The 20881-nt window shown below is 47.6% G+C and overlaps 1 protein-coding gene across 1 annotated transcript; it reads right to left on the bottom strand.

The window, feature by feature from the left end:
- Positions 1-660: 660 nt before the first annotated feature.
- On the bottom strand, positions 661-18949 carry WRNIP1 (WRN helicase interacting protein 1). The gene is made up of 7 exons (XM_087820698.1): positions 18120-18949; positions 15896-16087; positions 14384-14625; positions 7232-7461; positions 3298-3453; positions 1935-2014; positions 661-1423 (listed from the first exon to the last, which is right to left on the bottom strand). Exons 1-7 carry the CDS (start codon positions 18912-18914, stop codon positions 1148-1150), a joined length of 1971 nt encoding a protein of 656 aa, XP_087676824.1. The 5' UTR covers positions 18915-18949; the 3' UTR covers positions 661-1147.
- Positions 18950-20881: the final 1932 nt, after the last annotated feature.

Here is a 20881-nt window from a genome sequence, read left to right as displayed (position 1 = left end):
ACCCTGCAATTGGATGTGATGCAGGTACGAGTCAAAAAAGGAAATCTGCAGGGTGACAGCAAAGGGACAAGTGGACACTAACGCACGGCCAGTCCAGGCGGAGGGAGGCTCCTGGGGAGTGAGTGCCATCGCACTGTCCTGCCACTTGGGCAGGACTTCTCTCAGGAGAGAGGCGGAGGAAGTCCCAGGACGATGGCTATGCAGACTCCAGAGTGGCAGTGCCCAGGAGGGGGCACACCAGGGCAGGAGTCAGAAGCCATGGATTACTGTGGAAATGTGTGCAAAATAGCCATTAAGGAGTTTGAAAAGAATGAGCAGTAGATACAAAGAAAACTAAGTTCTCTCTCTGCGTGTATGTGCATGTGTGACATTTAACTTTAGGAAACACAAAAGTGAAATTCCTGTATCATTTAGAAACACAGAGCTGCTGCAAGAAGCAACTGGAAGAAGTAGGGAGAAATGGACAGACCACTGGGCATTTCTATAAGCCATCTAGAATTACATGCATTCCTTAAGAAATTAAAATTAATTTTCAAAAAAATACTAAGCTTTCCAACTTCAAGTATGATAACTTTTTTTATGGTATTTACCTTCCCACCCTCAGTGTGATGGTGACAGACTCTGGACCCTAGGTGGGGAAAACAGGAGGGATCTGAAGAGTACTTTGAAATAGTTTTATTGGCTCATAAGACCTTTGCATATAAAAAAAATACCCCAAACACTATGCAGTATTAAACCACAATTACATTTTTTTTTTTTTACCAATTAAAACTACCCAGAATATACATTTTTTAAAGAAAAAAAAATCCTACAGAACTGAATTCTGAAATGACATTATGACTTAAATACTATGCGAAAATAGATAATTCCTTATAACATTAATTCATTGCACAAAGCTGCCAGATGCTTCCACCAGCATAACCACTGCAGAGTGTGAATGAACACAATTCACCCTTACACAGTTTAAGTGGCTGTGCCCCCACCTAAGAAACCCTCACATTTCTGGCACAAGAGGTTGGTCTGTTTTAACTTCTAACAGGCAACCAACTTCACAATCCACTGACTCTCTTTCTGGCCATTCTTGCTAAAAATAAAAAGAAAGAAAGAAAGAAAGAAAGGAACATCCTTCTGCTGTCTCGCCTAAGAGTCAGCACCGCCGCTGCTTGAAGAAATCCACTCCTCTCAGCTCTTCGGGCAGGTACTCCTGGTCCACGGGCTCACTGTACAGGGGGTTGTACTTGTAGCCCTTGCCATAGCCCAGGTCCTTCATGAGCCGGGTGGGCGCGTTCCTCAGGTGCAGCGGGACGGGGGGCAGAGGGCCCTGGTGGCTGCGCACACAGGCTTTGGCGTTGTTGTAGGCGCTGTACACCTCAATAGACTTTGGGGCTCTGGCAAAATAGACTACACACTGGGCCAGAAGCACCTAGGTGAAAGAAGACATTTTGTTAGGAAGGAGCCAGGTTTATGTTTTGCATAATGCTCTACGGATGTCTCTAGTAATTCTGAAAAGATTCCTGCCACGCTTTTACCCCCCTTTCTGCCTCTAGTCTGGACAACCACCTACGACAGAAAGAAGTTCCTACACAAGGAGAGGCTGAGCCAGATCCCTGGTTTTCTTTTTTCAAACTGAAGAGCTTGCTGCTGTTTGTGGGTGAACTTGCACAAACTTCCTGTTCAGCTACAAACCTGCCCCAGGAAGCCCCCAGCACTTCCTCTGAACCCCAGACTCCTGGAAATAGTCTGAAAACTTGATCTTGATACTCAAGGTCCCCCCCTCTCTCGTCTAAGCTTATAAAATAGAGTTAAAAAGCCCAGCAACTTCTTTGGTGGGCCCACACATTACCTAACAGTGGAGCAGAACATATATACAAACCCACAGGGGACAGAGCACAGAGAAAGGAGTTGACTTGCTGATGGCTGAGCTGACCACATACCTCACACTCAGGCATGCCGATGAAATGACAGCCCTGGTAGGCAGCCACGGCTTGTGTTAATGCGGATGGGTCTGCCAGACCTGCACAGAGAGGGAGAGGTGTAAGTCACAGTGCACCCCGCCCCCTCCTGCACAGAGAGAGGGAGGTGTAAACCACAATGCACCCCCGCCCCCACCTGCACAGGGAGAGAGAGGTGTAAGTCACAGTGCACCCCCACCTGTAGAGAGAGAGGGAGGTATAAGTCACAGTGCACCCCCACCTGCAGAGAAAAAGGGGCGTATAAGTCATAGTGCACTCCAGCCCCACCTGCAGAGAGAAAGGGGGGTATAAGCCACAGTGCACCCTCGCCCCCACCTGCAGAGAGAGAGGGAGGTGTAAACCACAATGCACCCCCACCCCCAACTGCACAGGGAGAGAGAGGTGTAAGTCACAGTGCATCCCCACCTGCAGAGAGAGAGGGAGGTGTAAGTCACAGTGCACCCCACCTGCAGAGAAAAAGGGGCATATAAGTCATAGTGTACCCCCGCCCCCACGTGCACAGGGAGAGAGAGGTGTAAGTCACAGTGCACCCCCACGTGCACAGGGAGAGAGAGGTGTAAGTCACAGTGCACCCCCACATGCAGAGAAAAATGGGGGTATAAGTCATAGTGCACCCCCACCCGCAGAGAGAAGGGGGGTATAAGTCACAGTGCACCCCCACCCCCACCTGCAGAGAGAAGGGGGGGTATAGGTCACAGTGCACCCCCACCCCCACCTGCAGAGAGAAGGGGGGGTATAGGTCACAGTGCACTCCAGCCCCGACCTGTCTACGTGCTGCCGGGAGCTGAGACCATCACTGCCCACAGACTGTTGACCAAAAAAATCCCACTTAGCAGAATGGACGGACTTTTCTCTGACCTCATTAGCGTATTCAGGACATATTTACTGAATGGTTACTGTGTGGTGTCAAAAAAAAAAAAAAAAAAGAGACTATGTGTACAATAAATATACGGGTGGAGACCATGAAGACAGTCCCAGGATGGATACAAACACCACAGAAAAGTTTTTCCCATTTTTTCCTTTAAACAGTGTCCACAATCTTCACTTCCCTCTCAGAAGCCATCCAATAAAAACCTGAACACCTGACTGGAAAGCAAATTTAAAATATTTCTTTTATTTCGACACTCATGTTAGGAAAATCGCCGCCGAAGAGGACACAAATGGTGACTTAGGAATAGACACTTGAAAGCTCACACCCCAGGAACATGCTGAGCTAATGCTTCACTCTAATCCTCCCTGTCCCACTTAGGCCAAACAGCAGCATCCCCTCCCCCAGCCCTCCAGGCCACCAAGCCTGGGCCCTCCCATCACACTTCACACTCACCTATGTCCTCACTGGCGAACCTCACCAGCCTCCTGGCCACATACAGCGGGTCCTCACCTCCTTCAAGCATGCGTGCCAGCCAGTAGAGGGAGGCGCTGGGGTCCGAGCCCCGCATGGACTTGTGGAGAGCGGAGATGCAGTTGTAGTGCTCCTCTCCTGGACACCACAGAAAGCACGTGCTCAGTGACTGCAGGAAGAGGGGTTCCACGGCGCTAGGAGGGCCCACCAAGCCCTGTGTTGCTCTTGCCTGCTGACTTGGGGAAGCCTAAACCATGCAGCCTGGAGAAGCTGAGGAGCAGGGAGCCTGATGGCTACCTTTGAGCTGCTCTGTTTGAGGGCACAGGGCACCCCTGTGGGAGCTGGGCATGCCTGTGTGGGATCCTGTGGGAACCCAGCCCCACTCAGAGAAGGAGGCTGCTGGACACTCATGGTTGTCCACACCGACTGTGAGCACAGACCAGGCGATGGGAGGGACCTTCACTGTGAAGGGTGGTCCTTGCCGACCTTGTTGAAGTGCCAGAGCTAAGAGTGGAGAGAGGGATTCAACGTTCCAGTTCCACCTTGTGCCACTGCCAACTTGAGGAAAACTGGCCCTGGGCCAGTAGAAAGAGTTGAGTGGCAAGAACAGCCACTGCGGGCCATTTGTTCCTCAGTCTTTCCAGTTGCCTTTCTGGAATCTGAAGCCCATGGTCATCTGAACCCGGTGTGAGGACACATGTGGGGCAGGATCCCAGGACTGACACAGCGACCAAGTGCTCACCCTTAAGAGCACTGCAGCCCTTCTCCCTCACCACTTTTACCCATGACAACAAGTCAGTGAAATGTGCTTTAGAAGAACATGCATAAGGAGAGGAAATCCTGGCCACACATCTGCATTTGCACATCTCACTCTTTCCTGACCTCCTCATTTTGAGGCAAGGGCACCCTGCTCCTTATTTGCATCAGTCCTTCAGAGAAGCCCTTGGTCTGCACACCTCAAGCCTCGGCCAACAAGACTATGACCTGCTCCACACAGCACATGGGCGCAGGGATAAGCCCTGGGCACTCAATCCTGCCGGAAAGTGACAGCCTTCAGATGGGAGCACGGCTGAAGCTGTCCTGCCACTGAAGAAGGACCTGGGAGGTGACTGGGGACCTGAGGAGCACCAGGGCAGATCAACATTTTAGCAGAGTTGCTGGACTTCTGTGGACAAACTGAGTTGTCGCCTGTCCCAGGGCTTCCTCAGCTAGGTCCCAGTGGCAGGCAGACTGGCTGGAAGAGTGTCTTGCATGAAATCCACATGGCTCTGCCCACCCCCTTCACAGGCCTAGACACTGACCCTGTGCTGTCCCCATCCAGGGACACAGGGAGGGGCTGAGCAGTGCAGGTGTGGTCGACTCACAGACATGGAGGGGATGGAAGCAGCCACCTCCTCTTTGCTTCCTGTCAATGGTAACAAGATGATGGCAAGGATTCCCCAGCCACAGAGGTTACTGACTTTCTGAGGGTCAACACTAAAAAGCAATGTGGTTAAGACCTGGGCTCTGGAGCCGCGCAGCCTAGGTATGAATGCCAAACGGATTAGCCATGTAACTCTAGGCAAGTTCCTGACCCCTATGCCTCCTAGGTTTCTCATCTGTAAAATGGGTATTATAAGACCAGTAGCTCATATGGTTGTATTAAATAATGTATGCCTGGTATGGAGTAAGCACTATAGAAACTTGTGCTAGGTCATTATTCTATGCTAGCTTCTAGTTTTGCTTTTATTATATACCACTTTATAACTTAATATTTCACATTATTTATGCAGAACTCTGACCTCAATGCATAGCAGAGAATGTGTTCTCACTTGGAAATTTCTTCATTCTGATGGAGACTTATCTGAGGTAGTCACTGGGTCAACTATATACTAGATGACACTGAAAGAAATACTTAGAATCCTGGGGGTAGGGTCTTTGTTGCACCAGAGTTATCACAGGCCTGAAGTATAAGCCAGCAGGTTCTGGGTAATGCTGCTGTCACCCAGTCGATGGGACAGCCCAGCTCTGCAGGGTCTGAGCCTTGTCTGAGTGCCTCTGGGTCTACTGTGGAGTGGACACATCACACACCGTGATGTCAGCGTGGGGCAGGGCGACTGGTAGACTTGTGGGCTGTCTGGGTTCTCGAGACCAGGCTCCAGGCGCTTCCACGGCCCAGTTCTTCCTGGGCACAGAGACCTACAGAAAGGTGATCCCCATGGTGATGGCTCCCCTGGATGGAATGCACGCCCCAAGAAAGAGGAGCCTGAGGACTGGACATGTCTGTCACCCTGTGTGTGCGTGTCTGTGGGCAGGTAGGTGTGAATGTGCACAAGTGTGAGCAGCTTGAGGGAGTGACCTGCTCCCACCGTGAGCCTGGGGACCATGGGTGGGGCTGGCGTGGTGGTGGCACCACAGTGGGGAAGGACACAGTCCTCGTGACCAGTCAGACCTGGAGTTGAGGATGAATTTAACCACTTGCTTTATGAATTTAGGCAAGTTTTGTGATCTGTAAAATGCAGACATTAACAGTTACCTCCTAAGGTTATTTTGAGAATTAAAAAACAATGTATATAAAATACTGAGATTTAATGTTAATGTTATGTTAGTTAAGTGGTAGCTTTCTATTTTTTAAAGGACAGTCTGATAGAACATGGAAGCACAGTTCTAGTTGGTTGAATCAAAATGAAGCCTCTTTTAAGGCACTTCCTATGAGGGGAAAAAGCCCTCTGCTGATGGGGCCCCAGAAACAATGGTGAGTCCAGCACATCGGACTATTTCTACCTCTTAAAATTTTTAATTTTGTCCGTATCTCTAATGCTTGTATTTGGCCAAAAATAAAGCAAAACTCTACATCCAGAATGTTTTGCTTTTCAGATTTTCCAAGCATTCACGACATTCAAGGGCACTGAGAGCTGGCCATCTGAGGTCCTTGGGGATGAGAAGTCCCTGCTGAGAGGCACACTCACATCAGAGAGTAAAGAGAACTGTTGAAAGGCCTCTGATGTGTCCTTCGTGCCTCTCAGCCACCGTCTCCATCAGCTGAGGTGCCTATGCCCAGGAGCTCTGGGCACTTCCCCACGTCGCGCACATCTGCTGTTTGCTCCCCCATTGGGAGACAGTGCCTGGAACCAGTCCTTCTTAGATTCCCCGCCCCTTCTCTAACAAGAAAGACGAGCTCTCCAAAATCAAAAGGCATTTGGAAATCCTGTTAGAGACATGGTGTAGCCTCCAGGTCTGGGATGTTCAATCATCAACTCCCTTTCTGTTCCTGTTACTGCCGTGTCCACAACCACACAAATACTCAAGCCCAAGACACCCAGTCTAATCTACAGTGCGCTGTCTTCCTCACCCACATCTTCTATAAAAAGACGCCAACGTGCTGCACTCGTGATATTTAATATTGCCAGCTCACAGATTTAATAAGAGCTGCTATCAAAACTGGTATCTGTAAATGTGGTTCTACAAAAACAGACAATTGCACAAATGAAAAATTTTTAAAAAGCTACTATGAAATAAAAGCATCAAGATCCAAATGAACTTAATGTTTAGTTCAGACTCTAAAAATTAAGAATTTTAATTCTCATTAAATAAAATAAATCCCTAATTTCAAGAGCCCCACTGTTATTCACTACTGTTATAATCACAAGAATTACTGTCAACCGAATGTATGGGTCTTAAAGCGTGAAGCCTGTGGTTTCACCCCCAGAAAGCCCTCTCAGTTCCCAACAGGACAGCTTCTGCTCTGCACCTCTCAAGAATGCTGAGCTGGGTCTTTGAAATCAGGTCTGAGTGTAAGGCTCAATTCTGTGACAACCTGGAGATCCCACTGAGAAACATGCTCATGCTCTGGACCTCAACAAAAGTCAGAGGCTTGGAAGTGTGCACACACAACTTCATTAAAGCTTCACTCTTTCCACACCTCAGAGCCACTTACCCGCTCGGTCATACAAAATGTGTGACTTCTGGAGGCCTTCCTTCACGTCCTTCTCAGTGATCAGAGCTCTGCTGGGAGGATAGGCTTGCCCGCTTTTCTTACAAAACATCTTCTTGGAGCTCAGCCTGGCCAGCACAGCCAGCTGCAGCCCGTTCAGCCCCGTCCGGGCGTCCCCATCGCTGAGATAAGCCAGAGTGTCCACGGCTTTATCCTCTATGAAGACAGAGGGTCTGCAACGCAGTGGGTCAGTTACTGTCACCACATCACACAGCCTCCTGTGGCAGCACTTCTTAGCGGACTCCTATGCCTTAGCAAAATCAGTAAAAGCTACCCCGTGTTCAAGATTCCTGCTTCCTACTCTTACCTTACGTGGCTAACACGGGTAAGCTCTACTGAGACTGCTCAAGGGACAGAGGAAACGTGTGGCCTTTACCCCTCTAGTGCTCACCGCCCTGCCCTGTCTCCACGGCCCAGAGAGCAGTGCGTGGCCCTTTCACTTGGGAGAGGAGACAACTTGCAGACTGTTTCACAGATCTGTAGACAGCACACTGTGAAAAAGCCTCTGAAGAGGGGCATGTATTGTACATGGTTCGAAAATAGGACCCTTCCTTTGATTTTTAAACTCAACCAAAGTCCCAGTTGTACTCTCGTTACCCCTTTGAATGGGTCTGAAACCGGAGAACACAAGTGCTGCTGCAATGAAGCGAGAGCTGGGTGCCTGCACCTAAGCTCCCACTCCGCTCCTCTTCCCCTCCAATAGAATCCACACCTCAAATTTCACCCACATTCTAAACGAGTATCTCTAAACACAAATGAATCTTCCAGCAATTCTGGACAAGTAATAAAGGCGACTGCTGAAGGCACTCACGATGGTCACACACAAATCCCCAAGTGAAAATGTAATACTGAGAACACTGTACAGGATGTTCAAAGGGTTCTACCTACCATCCAGCATTTCCTGAACCCTAGTTTACTCTACCTAGCTTCTGAGGAGTAACAAAACATGTGAAAATACCCTTGAGATCTTAGGAGAGGGAGCAGGTGAGAGTACGTAGGCCAAGAATGATGAAATAGGGGATATTTGTATTTACACTTGCAAAATTTCTCAGCAATCAGTAACTACTATACAAAGTATCTTGAAAGAGTGCTCCTATTCCAGAGTTTAACATGATTTTTAAATTTAGGCATAAACATATAAAATGTTTTCCATTTGGAAGGAACTTTCCAAAGTTAGCATAGGGTTAAATAAGGAACAATTTCCTTTGGGGATGGAGTGCCTGAAATCTCATAGCATTATACAGAGAAAGAAGCAAGAGATAGTAAACTATATTGTTAGAATGATTAAAAACACACACACAAGTGAACCTCAACACAAAACCCTCAACTGTTCCATAATGAGAAAAATAGGGTTAAAAAAATGCTTTGGAAAAGATCAGATTCCTAGTTAATAAGACCTAGAAATAAAGACATAGCCTAGTTTCTCCAACTGCAGTGAAATGCTTCGGACTCAGTAGGAGTATGGGAAGCATGCCGCACACACTGTGAAGACAGCTCCTTCCTTTCCTTTTTCTTCCAAGGGTGTGGATTTTATCTTTCTGTTCGTTGTTTTTCTGCTAAATGATCGTGGGATCTGGAGGATTCTATTGAGATGGCTGGGTATTTAAGTTGAAGGAGTGATGTACTGAAAATGTACCTGTTATTTCACGGCAGAACAAAAGACTATACATGGTTCAGTTAAACTCTCCCTAAATCATAAAATGATACTCTGTGAATCTCTTTCACTGAAGGAAACAAACACTCCATGGTTAGGGTAACAACTGCTATGCAGTGGTCCTGGACCAGGAATGTGCATCAGATTACAGAGAACTTTCCTGAGAACCACCTGTGTCTTACCACAGATGTACAGATTCTGAAATCTCCAGGGATAGACCCTGAGCACATGTTTTGTCAAGATGCATCCCTGGTAACTGTGAGATGCAGATCTCGTTAAAAGGCACTACTGCTAAATCATAGCCACAAATCCTGTGTCCCTAATTAGTAGTGTTGCACATACACAAAGAAAGAGAAAAAGGTTAGAATATTAATACTCACCAGTAGCAGTTTTAATTTGATACTAAGTATAAAGAAGTAACCCTTTTACCTTCATGCCTAGACCACTTCTAACTGAGGTAACTTAGCAATTAGGGACATGGCTTCGAAACTGGTTCCATCCTCAAGATGGGTGTTCTCGGCACATTACCGAACCTTTTCGGGCATCAGTTTCCTCACCTACTAAAAAGGAGATAATAATATCTACTTTGCAGAGGATTAAATAAGACATATAAAAGGCTTAGAGCAGTGCCTGGACATCCTGGGCACTCCATTTTATTATTAGTAATGAGAATCATTTTAGACTGGTCAGTACTACACTCTCTAGAACTACAAATCTTCAAGGCAGAGCCCTAAGCTCAGCTGCTTCCATGGTAACCAGAGTGAAAATAAAATAAAACTTTATCCAAAAGAGAGAATATAAACTTCACAGATGATGCCCCTCTGTTTAATCCCAGGGAGGCACACTACTGTCCTAATTACACTATATATAACACACTTGGTGATGAATAACAGTCTCAAAAGATGTGTCTAAATCCTAATCCCTGAACCTGTGAATGTAACTACCATAAGATCTCAAGATGAGATCATTCTAGATTTAGAGTGGGTCCTAAATTCAATGACAAATGTCTTTATAAAAGACAGCAGAAAAGAAGACACAAGGAGATGACCATGTGAAGATGGGGGCAGAGACTGGAGTGATCCTGCCATAAGCCAAGGAATGCCAGGAGCCAAAAGAACCTGAAAGGAAGGGCTCTCTCCTAGTCTTTGGAGGGAATGTGACGCTGCCAACAGCTTGATTTCAGACTTCAAGCCTCCGTAACTGTGAGAGGATAAGTTTGTGTTCTTTGAAGCCACACTGTTTGTGGTAATTTGTCACAGCAGCCACGGGGAGAATACAAGGACCCTGAGATTTCTTTCTAGTTGCCAGTGTTTTTATGTCACCATTTAATAATGTATGTTAATGTAACATTTTTCTTTATATCAAAACATTTTTAAGAAAAACGATTAAAATCCACATCTCCTGACATACCTCCTATATTGGTGTTCTACCTCTGTTCTTTCTATTCAAAGTTAAAAATGAGGATTTTTAAAGGGTAGGCAGAATAGTGCAAACTGTTATTAAAAACAAAAATCCAACGGAAGGAAAAAAAGGGGACATCTGTAACATTTTCAACAATAAAGATAAATTAAAAAAACAAAACAAAAAAACCCCCAAAACAACCAAGAAATAAACCTACAGCCTCGTTTTGGGCCACCTGTCTGGGCTCTCCTCTTAGGAGGACCAGAGAAGAGCCTAGTCTCAGAGTCGAGTCACAGCATCTTCACTTCAGTACAGAAGCCACTTCAACTTTCAACCAGCTCCTGGACTCTGCCTATTACAGTAACAGGGCAGTTACAGAATCCCATTTCACCCTCTTCAGGTCCACAAACTTATGCGCTAGTATCTGGCCTACAAACAACTGATTCTTTAGGGGTGTTTTTGAATACGCATGTGTCCTATGATCTGGAATGTACAATCCTTCAAAGTAGGAAGCACTGCAGGGTGATTAAACACTAATTTACTTTCTCATTTTCAGCGGCACAAGCTCAGCAGACGATAGACCAAGGATATTTTTTCTGGTCTCCAAAATTAACCCAATGCACAGATAGCATGCTTTACTGTACCATGTGACACAAATGCTTAGAGAGCAAAATACATGAAAACTGTTGATGACATATACAAACCAAAGAACTATGGCAGAGATAATCCAAATTACCAGTTTATCTCCATTTTACCTACACCTGAGCATACGTAGAGCACAATTTTGCAGATGTCACACTGAAACTGGAGGATGAGGGATGTGATAGGCTAGCTTTTGGCCCTACTTTCCTGTTGCCTGGAATGCAAATGTAATGGCTGGTCTTCCAGTAACAGGTTACCCTGGGGCGCGAGGTAGGAGCCCTATTCTGAAAATGGTAGAGCAGAAATGGTAAAGCCCATGTCCGTGACAATACTGTGAAGCTGGCTGGCTAGGAGCTGCATTTCTTATGCCCACTGACCTTCAGGCTAAATATATGAGGGAAATAAAAAACAGAACACTTTCATCTCATGCTGAGAATTTTATGTATGTATGTCTGTATTTATTTATTTATTTATTATTTTTAATCCTCACCTGAGGATATTTTTTCCATTGCTTTTTTTCAGAGAAAGTGGAAGGGGGAGAGAAAGAGAGAAACATCGATGTGAAAGAGACACATTGATTGGCTGCCTCCCATACGTGCCCCCACCAGGGCTGGGGGTTGAGTCTGCCACTGAGGTACGTGCCCTTGGCCAGAATCAAACCCAACCCTTCAGTCTGAGCGCCAACGCTGTAACCACTGAGCCAAACCGGCCAGGGTGCTAATGAGAATTTATGACATACAAGTACATACTGTATAAGAATTCACAATTCCTCAAGTAGAATCAAGAATTGTGTTAAGCATTGGCTTGATTAGTTTCCAGATTCAGTACCTGCTCAGCTCCTCTCATGCACAGCCTTAAACAGCCTGGGAATTCTCTGAAAAAGTTCTAGTTGCTATCTAGGGCACGAAAACGTAAGAATACAAATGAACACTTATAGCTTTCCAGAGAAAGAGTAATTATTTGGGGTCAAAAGTCTTGCCTTCTGTTGGGAGCTGGTGACGTGTCTGGACATGGTCCACACCACCTGAGGGTCTGGAGTCAGGGACTCGACCCTTCCCACAATTACCCTTGATGTTGAGAGCCCGCTACGTGTCTGGACATGGTCCACGTAGCCTGAGGACCTGGAGCCAAGGACTCAACCCTCCCCACAAGTTCCCATTAGAAGCCAAGATAAGAATAATTACCAAGGTCTGAGCTCATGCAGGAGGCAGGGCGTTTACTCTGAAAGAGCATGCATGCAGCCTTGAAGGAACTACTTTGTATCACCCTCATCTCATTACTAATTGTTTGTTACTTACTATATAATAAAGTCTTTGAAGCCATTTGGTGCCGCACCTCATTGGAGGGCAGCCCTCCTGATCCCATAACTTTGTCTCTTTAATTCCCACTGCTCGAACTCAGGTTTGTTCGTCTTTCAGGCTGGCTCCTGAGAACCTTCCCACTAGATTATCGTAACTAAGTCTAATTTGTGTCCACAAGAATGTGTATGTAGTTAATGCCAATCAATAGGAATTTGAAAGTAAGATTTTACCTAAAACTGAAAGAGCACAATCCACTATTAGTGATCCATGGCAGCTGAGGTGGCCAAGTACTTCTACTAGGAAATCACTCATAATGTAAGAATTCTTTCTATGGCTTATGACATCTCCCAACCCATTAGAATTTCCAACAAGCAGACCAACTAATTAAGCTTAATAATCTTTCATTTTGCTCTGCCTGCTGCTAGCTGCTTGGCAGTCACCCTAAAGAAAGAAGTTCTTGGTACCTGGGCAGTGGGCAATCATCCCTTGTCAGGCTACACAAAATATTAAACTACTTCTCTCATACTGAAAGCTAGGATTTATTCATTCACTCACAAACCATTTACTAAACATATATGCTGGGCACTGTGCTGGGTGCTGGGGATATGAACAAGAAGGGAAAGGATACAAGCAAGCAAACTGGAGAATGAAAGGAAGTCATAGCTAGGGTCACTTCTAAACGAGTGTAATGGAAAAGTAAATGATCCGTTGGACAGAGGAGGTGTTATCTGACTGGAAGGCAATTTTGGCAGATTAAGAATCACTGGCTCACTTTTGCATCAGGCTCTCAGTTTCAGCAATACAAACACTTAATTCTTTCACTTGCTCCTCTCAGATTTGTGTGCATGCACATGAAGTGGGAATCCTGTTAAAACGCAGGAATCCTTTTTAAGATAAGCTCCAAGGTTGTAATGTCCTTCTCATTTCACTTAAATCACGGCACAGCAGTGATTGGAAGAGGGAACAAGGGTCCGGCACACAAAGGGATCCTAATTGTGAGTACAACAGACTGATACCAGCAGTTCTGTACATCCTCTCAGCCACAATTCTGATGGCTATCCCATTGCAACTCTACTCTAAAATAATGTGACTCTGTTCCACCTGGGGTCCTTGGGTCTCAGGTCCTTCATGAGGCAGAGCATAATTCCTCCTATATCTGAGACACGAGCAAATGGGAGAGGCCAGGTGCACAGGGAGGGACTGCTGAAACCTAAACCCTGAGCCTAGGCCTCGTACTTAATCCTCCCAGAAGAGTGGCTCCAGACCCTGGCCTCAGGGCAGGCACAGCAGCTGCGGGGTCCAGCATGAAGAGCAGGCATGTGCCTCCCATAACATCAGATTAAGTTCCACTGCATTATTTCAGCTGACACATGAATCAGTGACATCTGAAGAATAGAGTCTAATGTAAAGAAGTGAAAACCTCTAAATCAAGTAGTCTAACTGATCATTCATGATACATACCCTGTGAATGAAGGACCTCATGTAGCACTCATGTACAGAGAGGTAGGCTACCTGGAGGAAAGGGACAGCCTCTAATGTGTCTTTCAGTTAAAATTACTTTACTTCCATGGAACTGAGCTTGACTTTTGGAGTATGCAAGTCATTCTTAAATGATTTAAGGGATTTTATGGTACCATTTACATTAATTTCTACTTAATATTTTTAAAAGAAGTAAACTGCGGGGAAGAAAAGAAATTAGAATCTGAGTATAAATTTCAAAAGAGTTATAAATTAAGTCTGTTACATAAAAGAAAATAATAAGGCTTCCCATAGTTTTCCAAGACTTTTAAAAAAGTGTACCAGGTAAAGGCCCACATCCCTAAAGCACAAGAGCAAACACCCAAAAACTAAAATAATGGGCAAAGCAATGATAAAGCTTGAAGAGTTATAGATACAGCCATTATAAACTACAAAACACATCTTAAAAGAAACTATCTGTAGAGATACTTGCTGGTGTATCTCAGCACTTCCCTACTCTCGTCTTCACTGCATTTCTCCCGTATCTACCCTCTCCCTACTGCTGCCCAGCCCTTTCTGGACCCCAGCCAGGGGATTCTGGGAGATGTGTGACCCCAGGACACTGCACAGTCAACTTACTCAGAACTGCTGTTGCTGCTGTGGCTCAGAGGGTCCGTGGGACGGCTGGAATCTAGGACGTGGATGCCCAGTGAGTTGATTGCTCGCATTAAAATAGTCACCATTGCCTCTACCGGAAGCTTCTCGAGAACAATAACCCTACATCGGCTCAGAAGAGCAGCGTTGACTTGGAAAGAAGGGTTTTCCGTGGTTGCCCCAATCAGAGTGATTGTCCCACATTCCACGTGAGGAAGGAACGTGTCCTAATCATGGGAGGAAAGCAGAAGACATTGATTCCAGTCAACGACAACCTGCAGAGTGCTACGTAAGTTGACCATCCATTCCTTCCTTTTCCTAAGTTTGATTCCAGGAATAGCAGCTTTATAGTCACTGAACATAACAGTAGATGCAACAGCAGGAGAACACAACCAGTGCTTTTTAAGCCTAACACACATCTTCTTGAATGTCAATGTCTAAGCCTCTCTCTTGCTGGTACACTATCAGCTCAAAGTAGAAGTCTACTCTAGTTTCTACATAAATGATTTCTTTACTTAGAAAAGTATCTTCTATCCCAAGGCTAAATGGGCATAGTTCAAATATAGCAGCTATTTAATTACAGAAGTCCAAGAAAACACAAAAACATTAATATTTCCAAAATCTTCTTCCACTGCGAGCAGTCATATTGTTCTTCCTAACAAACTGGGTAAATATACCTATGTAGATGTGTGTGTATACGTACATGTACATATTACATATGTATATACATCAGTGACTATGTGGGAAAGAGATGCTAAGGTGACTCGATGGTCCAATATGAGACCTAGAGTGCTAATATCCCATCATAACTCTAAAGGTCTATTTAGTCAGAGATTCAAATCAGGTAAAAAAGCTTAGTAGGGTTTTGTAAAATATTTCCATCTCTTACTAAAAAGCTGCAATAAATATGTATTAAAAAAAGTGTATATGAAAAAAAGGTTTATGTTTATTTAGGAAGAATACCAAATGTGGCTTTGTTTACAAGAAATCCTTTTAGCTTTCCTTTAGAAAGCCATTTAAATAAGTAGTAATAATTAGATCTTGTAACTTTTACCTTGAGAACCTGAAGTTATAGAAAATAGACTCTTTAATCTTGAAAATAAAAAGTAACACTTAAAGAAAAAACACATTACAAGGGGAGAAATTTAAAATTAAGGTAACTATTCACTATAACTGTTAATATTTACATTAAAAATTCCTAAAAATTTGAAACTTTCATCCAAAGCAGCTTTTTTGGCATGTATAGCTCAGGAATATACTAATAATTTGAATTATCAGTTAGACAAAGCATTATCTTGTCATGAAAAACACTTAGACAAAGTGGAGAAAAGGCTCAAAAGTGATGGGTTGGCAGCCTATGCTTCTTTGTAGAAAGAGTTAATAACAACAGTCCCTAGCTCGTGTATAGTGCTTAATGCTTTCCAAAGTGACCTCACATACTTTATATACTACTTAATTAACGTTCACAATGACTGAAAGGTAGAGAAGTTAATATACCTGCTGAGATTTATTGAACCGATGAATCTCATCAATAAAAAGTATGGTTTTCCTTTTGAAAAAGCTCTTTTCATTCTGGGCTTGTTTTATGACATCGCGTACATCATTTGTCTTGGCATTTGTTGCAGACAACGTCACAAATCTTATGCTATGTTTCTTGCTGTTGTTGGCTATGATGTGAGCCAGGGTAGTCTAGAAAAAGATGACACACAGAGTTTGAAAAGCTGATCAGACACAGAGAATAAAGCACCCATAAGCAGCATAAGCTTGATTTACCAAGCAACCTGACCTCTGAAAAATACTTAGCAGCAGATACAATCTGAAATACTCCAGCACATCAGCAGAAATGAGAAAAAAAAAGTTATGAAAAAAAAAAAAGGAAAGTAGCTAAACCTTAGGGTAATCCTGACTTTTTTTTGTACTTAACCCCATTTGATTCCTTTTGGGGAGGAGGAGGGGACTCTAAGATCTTTGGAATCCCAGAACAGCTGTTTTGATTTAGCAGAGCCTGGGTGACAGCTGTGATCTCTTCCAGCCAAGAAAGCATTACTGTTGGAGGACTAGGTGTGCACCTGAATTGCAGGACCACAGACTCCATCAATTCCACAATTGGGAGCTTATCACTGCAGCTTAGTACAGGAGAGACCAATGACATATAGCTAGCATTTAAGATGACTGCATGTCACCTCTGAAAGTCTGCTTGGGAAAAAGGTGACACAACAGCACTTGGATCATGTTAGTACTTACCAGAAAACAATGGAGATCCAAGGGAAACACTGCTCAGTGCCTAGCACTTAATGGTGCTCCACAAATTGCATGTGCTCTTGTTAACACTATTGTTAGCAATACAGTAATATGAATGGGAGTAAAGAAAAAGGAAGGATTGTTTAACCAGAGAATCAGATTTGCCTCTGAATGAATGGAAAGGTGGCACTTTCATTTCTAAAAGGTGTGTAGCACCATTAGATACTGTGGCTGCTGCTTTAGCAAATTCTGGCCTATTGGCTCCCAGACCACGTATGTATAGGCTTGTGACTAATCACCAACCACTATCCGAGGAGTACAGCCTACTAAATCTTTGCTCCAGCATCTTCTGAGTTCACCCTACTCATCTCCCTGGGGACTTTTTTCTTGCCATATGGCACCATCAATGCTAATCAATGCAGCTGTCATGATCTAATGTAAAGACTTCATGGACAATCACTAAAAATGCTACTGCTCAATCCTCTAAATGGGGTAACAGCTCAATCCACCACCATGGTAAAATGCTATTTGGGTCAGATGTGATTAATACCTGGCCAAAGGGAAAGTAAGAATGCAAACGAGGAGGCACAAAACAACATGCGTTCCAGGAACTGGGTAAAGGGAGGCGTGACTGAGTTGTGGGAGATGAAACTGGAAAGTCCTCGACTTTTAAAAGTTGGAACATGAGCGCTCCGAGCCCCTTTACTCGGATCCTAAATGTTGCCTTTCATTCACTGGTGCTCACTCTTTCTCCCTCTTCCTGTGGATATTAAAAAAAAAATCCTCTATTCAAACACCTCAGCCTACTTTTTTTTTCAGTCTTAACACTCCACTGTTTTCCAAGTGTTTTTCCAGTGACATGTGTCCCAGAGCCCAACATCCTAACTGCCCGCCTCTGCACTCGGGTACTTCCTGGCGAGGCCGCGGCGCTGGACTCGACACAGCGCGGCTGCCTCCCGGGCGCAGGGTCGGCTACGGAAACGGCGCGCGAGACCGACTGCTCAGGGCGCCGTTCTTACTAGGCTTGCTACGCAGAGTTTCAAAAATAAATACAAATCAGTGTTGAAATAAGTTAACAGCTAAACGGAGGGGAACGAAGCACAAGGGAAGTTAGATTTTTTTAAAGTTTTTTTTCCCAAAACAGAATCCGTATAACCTCCACAAATGTAAAGCACAAGTGGTCCTCTGCGATTTGTAGCCTGCTGTTCCCTTAAGAATCTGGTCACTAATGGGGCGTTGGAACACAAGAGCAAGTCTAACAGCCCACGTTCCCGTCGACCTCTGACCCTCCGCTTAGGCTGCGCGCCTCGTGAATCGGGTGGGTGCGCCTTTCTCACGGCGCAGCTCCACCCAGGGCCGGCGGCGCCCGCTCCGCGCTCCCCGAGGCCCCGCGCTCGGGCCTCAGGTCCGGGGCCGGCTCTCGGCCTCAGGTCGGCGCGGGCCGCGGAGCCAGGCGCGGGGCTGCGGGCGGGGCACTCACCTTGCCGCAGCCCGGCGGCCCCCACAGGATGAGCGAGGGGATTTCGTTCGTCTCCAGGAGGGACCGGAGCAGCGTCTCCTGCCCCACGGCCCTGCTCTGCCCGACGTAGTCCTGCAGCGAGTCGGGGCGCATCTTGTCGGCCAGCGGCTTGCCCTCCAGCATCTGCCGGATCTCCTCCGCCGCCAGCGCCCTGGGGTGCGCGCGGCCCCCGCCGCTGGCCCCGAAGGCGGCGGCGGCGGCCTCCCAGGCGCCCGGGTCGTCCTCGCCGTCGGCGTCCGCGTCGCCCTCGCCCACCGCCTCCTCCTCCTCCGGCGCCTCCGCCTCGTCCCAGCTCCGCGGAGACGCGCTCCCCGCGGCGGCGGCCGCGGCCGGCCTCTTGCCCGCGCCCTTGCGGCCCGGGCTGCTGGAGCGGGCCACCGGGAAGTCGGGGATGAGGCGGGCGCCGCTGGGCGTGGGCGGCGCGTCGTAGCTCTCCCGGCTCTCGGTCTCGCCGCCGTCGTCGCCCTCCTCGCCCTCGCCCTCGCTGCTCTCGGCCGTCGGCGTGGCCGGCTGCTTCAGCGCCGAGCTCTCCGACGGCCGCCGCCTCTTGGCCAGGGGCGGCGAGAGCCCCTTGGGCCGCTCCCCGGCTGCGTGCGGCCCGGCCGCGGGCTCCGCGGGCCCCGCGGGGTTGAGCAGCAGGCAGCGGTCCAGGTGCGAGTTGATGTGCGCCGCGGGCATCCTCTGCTGGCACACGGGGCACTGCACCTGGTGCAGCTGCGACAGGAAAGGGTCGTCTTCCGGCCCGCTCACCTCCATGGCGGCCGCTGCCCCCGCCGAGGGCTCGCGCTGCCCGCCGCTAGGCCCCGCGCCGCGCCGCCCTGGCTCGGGGAGGCGGCAGGACGCGAGCGGGCCGGGGGAGGGCGCCGCTCATGCCTCGCGCCCGGAGCCGCCCGCGCGGCCCGCCCTCGGCCGGCCTCCGGCGGCGTCGCGCGGCGCGTCGCGAAGAGCCCTCCGCGGCCGTTTTCCGCGGCCGCCGCGGTGCGTGTCCCGCTGCCTGTCGGGAAGCGTAGTCCGCGCGCGGCCTGCGAGGCCGGCGGACTGCGCGGGCGCGGGGCGCGCTTCCGGCCGGGGCGGCCGAGCGGCGTCCGCGGAAACGCCCCGCCGCGCCGGGGCAGCGGCTTCGGGCGCGGGAGCCGAGCTCGCGCGGGGGCGGGGCGCGCGGGCCGGTGGCTGGTGAAGGGGAGACGGGGCGGCGGCGCCGAGGCTCCGGTGGGAAGCGGGACTCGAACAGAGAGTTCAAACTACACCCGTGAACCCAACGTTACCCCGAGCAAATGCTGAGGGATGCAAATACGGAGGACGCCGCCGCCGCCGCCCTTTTGGTTTTTTTGGCCTTTTACCCTCACCCAAGGGCTTCTACCGGAGGCACGGTCACAGGTGCCTCACCGCGCGTCAATAGTTAACAATTAGGAAGCGTTCATTCTAGATGGCTAGTCAAGCTGGGGTGCAGCGACCCCATAGCAACCCCATGGTAATAGGCAGCCATGTAAAGTTACATTGTAGACAGTGAGAGAAAATGCCCACCGCGGACGGAAAAGTATGTTTGGTATGCCAGGCCTTTGAAAGATCGGATTAGTCTCCTGTGACTATCTATCTGATGTCCTGTAAACCTTTCCTTCAAAACTGTGTCACAAACATGCACTTTTGGTATTTAAAGAAAAGCTGAGAATGAAAAAGGAAAAACATAAAAGAACTTCAGAAGTGACAAAAATGAGATTTTTATTTACACAAGAACATCTTGACACTTAACCAAAATCAAACACATGAGGATTTTATTAGCTCCTTCATAAATGATTTTACGAAAAGAATGACTCACAAAGTACCAGAATTAGGTATAGTATTAAAAAGAAAGGGCAGTGGAAGAGTATTTTTTCCGTTGAGAGGCAACAGGAGCCCAAGGCAGGGCACCGTGAAGAAGGAAACGTCATTGGGCGCAAACTGCTCAGCGGTGGCCGCCGCACCGCTGCCAGGCCCGCGGCTGCCGCAGTCAGTCCTGGTTCCTGGTTCCGCTCCAGAGACCGAACCGAGCCTCCAGAACCGGCCGTGAGCCGGGGCCAGGGGGACGCTGGCTTACAGACGGAAGTGCCTCCCTTGGTCCCCCAGGGGCGAGGACTCCAAGTCTCCCAAGTTTGATTGGTCCAAAAGGCACTGTTCTGATTGGTCAGAATGAAGCTGCTCTGATTGACAGGTGAAGATGCTAATGGGGGACAAGCGAGGTGTAGCTGCGCAGCGCCAATTGGGCAGGGACAGCCTCAGTGCTACTGGTTGGGAGAGGATTCCCGGGGCTCCTTTATAAGGGCTGCTCGGCGGAGGAGCAGGCACAGGCGGGCTGCTCGGTGCGGACGCGGGCGCGCAGTGCGGCTCCTCCCCGCGGTGCGGTTTGCGTGGGCGGGCCCTGTGTAGACCTGGCTGGTAGGCCCTGTTTTTCCATTTGAGCCTGGTTAAGCCACCAGGAGCCCTTCTCAGTAGGCTTCTTCTTTCTCAGGGTCCACAGTCCCAAACTTCTGGCAAGTGTTAGGAAGAGTGAACTCCGATTTTTGGATGATTTTTCTAACTTGATATGTTAGGCTCAAAAATGAAATGAATGGAACAATGAGTTAAGAATATTTTTTGGCCATTCTATAATTTGAAATTGTGCAGAAATGGACGATCATAAACTTGTATACCTATTGTACAAGAGCAACCATCATAGGAACATCTAAAAGCAAGGACTTTGAGAAGAG

Source organism: Miniopterus natalensis, chromosome 9 (assembly GCF_054644295.1).
Source record: "Miniopterus natalensis isolate mMinNat1 chromosome 9, mMinNat1.hap1, whole genome shotgun sequence".
Lineage (NCBI taxonomy): Eukaryota > Metazoa > Chordata > Mammalia > Chiroptera > Miniopteridae > Miniopterus > Miniopterus natalensis.
The sequence above is the reverse complement of the archived record's forward strand: the minus strand, read 5'-3'. Positions and strand labels throughout refer to the sequence as shown.

Coding starts and splice junctions, on each gene's coding strand:
- WRNIP1 (XM_087820698.1), bottom strand. CDS start 18,914: ATGGAGGTGAGCGGGCCGGAAGACGACCCTTTCCTGTCGCAGCTGCAC. Junction 14,626..15,895: donor GGTTCAATAAATCTCAGCAG/GTATATTAACTT, acceptor TCCCATGATTAG/GACACGTTCCTTCCTCACGT. Junction 1,424..1,934: donor TCGGCATGCCTGAGTGTGAG/GTATGTGGTCAG, acceptor TCTTTCACCTAG/GTGCTTCTGGCCCAGTGTGT.